Source organism: Megascapheus bottae, chromosome 13, assembly GCF_031878675.1.
Source record: "Megascapheus bottae isolate mThoBot1 chromosome 13, mThoBot2.hap1, whole genome shotgun sequence".
NCBI lineage: Eukaryota > Metazoa > Chordata > Mammalia > Rodentia > Geomyidae > Megascapheus > Megascapheus bottae.
Genome location: NC_143521.1, coordinates 38,781,090 through 38,787,704, shown reverse-complemented (window position 1 = coordinate 38,787,704; position 6,615 = coordinate 38,781,090). Strand labels below are relative to the sequence as shown.

The following is a 6,615-nucleotide window of genomic DNA, read 5'->3' as shown; positions in this document are numbered from 1 at the left end:
ATAAACAAAGGTAAAAAGGTTTATTTTTACCAGTCCTGAGGCTTGAACTCAGGGACTGGGCACTGTCTTTGGGCTTTCCCAAGGCTAGTGCTCTACCACTTGAGCTACATCACCACTCAGGTTTTTTTCTATATATGTAGTACTGAGGAACCAAACCTGGGTCTTCATGTATCCTAGGCAGGTACTCTACCACTAGGCCACACTTCCAGGCCCAAAAGGTTTACTTGGATTCATGGTTTCAGCACGTGTGTTTGGATCCATAGCTTTGGGCCTGAGGCAAGTGGAAATGTATGGCATGCATGGCAAAGGAGGAGACTGCTCACCACATGGTAGTCAGGAGGCAGGGAGGAAAAAGCGGGGGGGGGGGGGGGGAAGAGACAGAGGGAGACAGAGAGTGAGAGAGAAACAGAAAGAAAGGAGAAAGAGATTGAGAGAGAGAGAGAATGAGGGAGAAGCTTGGGTTAAGATTTTTTTGTGTCTGTGTGGGTCATGGGGCTTGATATCAGCCTGGGCTCTGTTCCCGAACCTTTCAGCTCAAGGCTACCTCACTACCCTTGAGCCAAGTCCCACTTCCAGGTTTCTAGAGGCTAATTGGAGATAAGAGTCTCAGGTCCTTTTATGCCCAGTCTGGCTTTGAACCTGGATCCTCAGATCTCAGGCTCAAGCCACCAAGCCCAGCTCACCCTTGCTTCTTGATAGGTCATTGTGACTGGTCAATGGACTATTCATGGATAATTCAGTCACTTCTAAACAGCACCACCAACTTTTTCTCTTGTTCCTTCAGCACATGAGCCTTTGACGTTTTATACCCAAATCATAACAGAAACTCCTCTAAATAATAATCGAAGGCCATGGTGCTCACAAGTCAAGGTGATGACAGTTTCTTCAGTTTGAATTTCCCAAATATTCTAAGTTTCCATGTCACTGTTTGCAGCAACCAGTGTTAATTCTACATTAAAAGCAGCTCTAATGTTTGCCCAGAAAAGTCCATGTTTGCTCTTCTCTACGGGCCATTCCAGGTAAGTCCTGTGGGCCATGAGAGCCCTCAGTTTGTGATACTTGCTGGGGATGATGTTTTGTGGGATGGGTTCCAGCAAGATCAGAATTAAGTTATTAGACCCTTCATGGAAGAGATTGTGGTGGGCAAAGTAGAGTTCATAATGGCACCACTCACTCTGGACAAAGTTGGGAGACAAGACAAAGATGGACTTATAACTCTTCTCAATGCAGTTTATGATATTTTCCACAATACTCTTGCCAGGAACAAAGTTTCTCTCATGGAGACAAATCTGTATATTGTCTTTTTCTAGACAAGGAACTAACTCATTCTTTACCCAGGCTGAATCCTGCTCACTGTATGATATGAAAGCATGATACTGGAAAGTTGCTTTGAGTTCCTCTATGGGAACATTCCTAGCCCTGCGCCGGGTCTGGGTCCACTGGCACACCATCCTGAGATACCACGGCAGATCCAAGTAGAGGCAGAGGAAAGTCACAATAGCAGTCAACACCAGCATGGTGGCCCCGATGGTGACAATGAGCAGAGTTGTGTTACAGGATAGTGGGGACAAGTGGAAATCCTTTAGTAAGGTTCCTTTAGCTCCTTCAGGATAATCACACTTATAGGAATCTGGCCAGCCTTCTATCACTTCACTTGATACTTGGCCTAGGTTTTTAACAAATTCTCTCAACTCACATGTACACTGAAATGGGTTGTTGCCTGCATTTATCGACCTAATCTTGTGGCAGCTCTGGAAGAAATCAGCTGATGGGTGGGACAGTGAGTTATGGTCAATGATGAGCACAGAGAGGCTGCTGAAGGGACCACAGCCAGGAAGGTCAGTCAAAGAATTGAAAGCGATGTTGAGCTCTTGCAAAGCTTCCAAATGGGTGACATCCTTGGGGATGTTTGTGATTCTGTTATTGTGAAGATCGAGAATCTTGACCTTGGGAGGCAGACATCTGAAAACAGAGTCAGTGAGTACATTTGAAGACAGATTTAACACCACTATGCTCTCAACCCAGATGCAATCTCCTTTATAGCTACGCGATTCCAACAGATTCCTGCTCACATCCAATACTTCTAGAGATGGCATATCCTTAGTCATGAGAGCTACTTTGAAAAGGTTTTGTAATCCATTCCTTTGCAAGATAAGTGTTTCCAATCTCCCTAAAGTGGAACAATTTTCAAAAACACTATCTGTGAACACATTCTGGGTAAAGTTCAAAAACTGAAATGTGCTTGATGCCTGAGGACAAAGCATATGAATAAAATCTGTGTCTGATATAGTCAACATCATAATGTTCATCTCAGCAAACACACGGTACAATGCCGTCTGTGAGAAAAGTAAATGCCGTTTTTTTATATGCTCTATTTTCAGTGCTTTCAACGCTGTTGCAGAATAAGTAAAATCTTCTTCATAAATGTTTTCAACTATTGTTAAGTTGTATATATTGAGATATTCCACAGGTTTGGACCACAGGAATTGAAAAACACTAACCAAGCATTTCCAAGTTGTTCCCAGATGGTTGAGGGTCATATTTATTAAGGTTGGACCTCTAGTAAATTCTAATAAAAAATCCATTAACACATGACAGTTCTTATTATCCAAGTTAATATTCGTCAGCTGCAAGTACACTAAAGTGTTAACTTGGATGTTCATCTGGATAGAGAATAAAGTATTTGTGGGAAAGATGAAGTGAAGTGTGTTGGTGTTCAGAATTTGAAGATTCTCTGTCTCCTCTTCTTTCACATAGTATTTTCCTAAATCCAGAAGAAGGTAATTTAGATGTATGTGAGCAATTGGTAAGAGATCGAATTGTTGGAACTTCACAGCACTTAGTCCTAAGAAATCCAACTGCACTAACATGGCAAATTCAACACAGACAGGAAGTGTACTGAAGTCATTGAAGGAGAGGTCTAAATGCTTCAGGCTCACCACAGGATAGCAAGACACGTTTTGCAAGTGATTGTGAGATAAATCCAAATATTCCAAGTCCTGGTTAAACTTGAACACACTGAAATCAAGCCTCTGGATTCTATTATGGGAAAGTCTTAAAACTTTCAACCCTGACAAAAAGCTGAAGTCAGGGGTCTGAAGCTCAGATATGGAGTTTTGAGACATATCCAACACTTGAACGTGTGCTGGTAAGTCTTTGGGAACATGAGTCAGGCCTGTTTTTGACAGGTCCACTGCAAATTTACTTTCATCAGAGAACTGGATTAAAACTCCAACAATCAAGGCCATGAAATTAAGAAAACAAGCATGTCTGATGATAGATTCTTTGTCTTGGGTCATGACGCAGTAGTTCCCCAAAAGAATACCAATGTCCTTCAAAGCATTTTGAGTTCAAGTCCTAGAAATATAAAATACATTAGGATGAATGCTTGTTTTCAAGCTTACATTTAGTAAAGTCTCAATTTCTTCATTTCACTGTCACAATCATTACTGTCCCATTATTATTATATTTCATTTATTTCCTTGTTACATAGCTTGCTGATCCCAAAGGATACACTGCATATATATATTTTTTTTTAATCAAAGAATTGTGGCTATGTATTTTGCTCTGTCCAGTGGTTCCTTGAGACTTACCTTTGTTTCGTATACTTCAGAAGTATCTCAGAGCTGCTACAGCAAATATACTAAATACGGCCACCCAGAGCAAGAGGTGACATGATGAGTAACTAGAAGACACACCAACAGGCCTGGGAAGAAGAGACTCAGGAATGAAATCTCATGGAAGAAAAGGGCTTTGGAGAGCCTGGTGATAGCATAGTGTAGACATCCATACACAGACCGGGTGAACTGGACACATGCTCAAAGCAGGTCTGGAAAAATTCTAAACCTTTGCTCGTGGTTGAAAAATTTAGGCTCTATGCAAGCAGGATATGTAGACAAAGGTAGAGTTGCACATAGCCTCGGTGAGTGTTAAGGAAGAGGTATTCCAACATACAGCCAATTTGTACAGACTGGGAATTAGGGGTTTTGTTGTTTTGTTTTTTGATATTTTGCTTGGTTTTGTCTTTGCTTCAGATGTTAAGGAAATACCAAACCATTAGTTGACTGGTTAGCTGTCATAACAGAATTCAGCATCCACAGATGATCCTTTTCAAAACAGTCTAGAACAGTTACTACAATAAACAACTACAAGGAGCAACAATAACAAACCCAAAAGACAGGAAAAAAAAATCTGATTTCTGTAGTTAACTCATAAAAAGATTCAAAATGTCTGGTTTGAAAAAAAAACCTTATAGTATAAAAATGAGAAAGCAGTTCCCCATTATAGTTAGTGAAAAAAAAATAAAAGAACAAAGTCAAGCCAGGTGCCAGTGGCTCACACACCTGTAATCCTAGCTACTCAAGAGGCTGAGATGTGAGGATCATGGTTCAAAGCCAGCCCTAGCAATACAAAGCCAAGAGACTCTTTATCTCCATTTAATCACTAGAAAAAGGGAAATGGGGCTGTGGCTCAAGGGTAGGGTGGTAGCCTTGAGTTGAGCTCTTCCACAGCACCCAGATCCAGGGGTGGAGTGGTAGCCTTGAACTGAAGAGCTCAGGGACAGCCCCCAGGCCCAGAGTTCAAGCGCCAGGACCCTCCCCCACAAAAAAGTCCATGAGCCTCTGATCTCCAATTAACTAGCCCAAAAAAAGCCAGAAGTAGAGCTGTGGCTTAAGTGATAGAGTACTAGCATAAAAGCTTGGGGATAGCACTCAGGTTCTGAGTTCAAGCCCCAGGACTGGCACACATGTGCACTCATGCACACACACACACACCAAAGCCAAAGAAATTATAGCACCCAACACTATGATTTACCCCAAAGATACAATAGTAGTGACAGTGTGGTATTGGCAAAGGAATAGACACATAGATCAATAGGCTAGAATTGAGAGTTTAGAAATTAATCCACAAAAATATAGTCAGTTGACAAAGGAGTAAAGGTAACTAAACATAGAAAGAATCGCATGTTTACCAAATGGTGTTAGAGCAAGCAGGCATCTACATGCTCAGAAGAAAAAGAAATAGAAAGAGTGGGAGGAGGAAAGGCGGGAAAGGGAAGAGGAAAAGAAGGAGAAGGTGGCAAATATAAATATTGACCTTATAATTTTCACAAAAATTAGCTCAGAATGGATCAGAGACACAAATGTAAGATGCAAAATTGTAAAACTTCTAGCGGGTAACATAGGAGGAAATGTAGGGGACTTTGGATCTGGTACCATATCAAAAATACAATCCAAAGAAAAAACTTTTCAGTTAGACTTCATTAAAGTTTTCTGTTTTGTAAGCAACACTGCTCAAAGAGAGAAAAGATATGTCACAAACTTGGAGGAAATAGTTACAAAACATGTGTCTGATTAAGGATTTTGTGTCTAAAATATAGGGAGAACTCTCAAAGTACACAATAAAAAATGAATACACACCCAGGTACCAGTGACTCAGATCTGTTATCCTGTCTACTTAGGAGGCTAAGACTTGGAGAATGGAGGTACAAAGTCAGCTTGGGCAAAAAGGTCTGTGGGACTCTATCTCCAATGAACCAGCAAAAAACCAACCTGGAGGCCTGGCTCAAGTGATAGAGTACAGGCTATGAGGAAAAAAAAGCAAGAGTACTGGTCCTGAGTTCAAGTCTTAATACCATCAAACTAAATAGGTGAGAGACAGACAGAGATAGGCAGGCAGGCAGGCAGGCAGGCAGATAGATAGATAGATAGATAGATAGATAGATAGATAGATGATAGATAGATAGATAGAATAAAAATTAAAAAATTGAAGAACTGGGGCTGGGAGTGTAGCTTAGAGGTAAGAGTGCTTGGCTAGCATGCATAAAACCATGGGTCCGATTCCTCAGTACCACATACTAAGAAAAAGCCAGAAGTGGCACTGTGGCTCAAGTCGCAGAGTGCTAGTTTTGAGCAAAAAGTGTTCAAGGATAGTGCCTAGGCCCTAAGTTCAAGCCCCACAATTGGAAAAAAAAAAAAAAAAAGAAAAAGTTTTTTAATAAAAAAAAAAAATAAAGAGTTAAAAAAGATAGTCTTGCAAGTCCAAAGGGTAATTTGGTAATTAGGTAAATTCCTTTGGAATATGCCTCCTTTTACTTTAGTAATCCCACATTTAGGAATTTGCTAAAGGAATAATAGGCACACAATACAAAAATATGACTGTCAAGTTTCCTGTGATATGGTGAAAAATTGAAAAATATCGGATGTCTGTTGTAGCAGATACTTAAATCAGTTTTGTTGCATCTATTTAAAAAAAAGTCTCAAACATTACATTTTGCAAAAATAGGCAGCATCATGTTCAGTGAGTAAAACAAGTACCAAACTATACATGGAAAGCTCTAATTTTGTAAGATATGATTTAAACTTGGAAGGCACAAAGCCAGGGAAGGGGTGAGAATACAAAGAAATCCAGCACATGTTAGTGGTAGTTATCTCAAAATCATAAATCACAAATGAATTTCTTTCCTATACTCTCGAAATTTTCTAAAATTCTAATTTAAAACATCTTTCCTCTTCTCAAAATATTACCTTAAAATAATGTGTGTGCGCGCATAAATATGGCTAGTGTAAAAATATTTTACATTTAAAGAAATGTGTTTTTGTTACTTGGCATATT

The 6,615-nt window shown here is 40.0% G+C and overlaps 1 protein-coding gene across 1 annotated transcript; it reads right to left on the bottom strand.

Annotated features, from left to right (window-relative positions):
* Positions 1-395: 395 nt before the first annotated feature.
* Tlr6 (toll like receptor 6) lies at positions 396-3,350 on the bottom strand. The gene has a single exon (XM_090343715.1). It carries the CDS (start codon positions 3,297-3,299, stop codon positions 909-911), a length of 2,391 nt encoding a protein of 796 aa, XP_090199841.1. The 5' UTR covers positions 3,300-3,350; the 3' UTR covers positions 396-908.
* Between the last annotated feature and the right edge of the window lie 3,265 nt (positions 3,351-6,615).

Bases quoted from the DNA above. Each gene is read 5' to 3' on its own strand.
- Tlr6 (XM_090343715.1), bottom strand. From the start codon at position 3,299: ATGACCCAAGACAAAGAATCTATCATCAGACATGCTTGTTTTCTTAAT.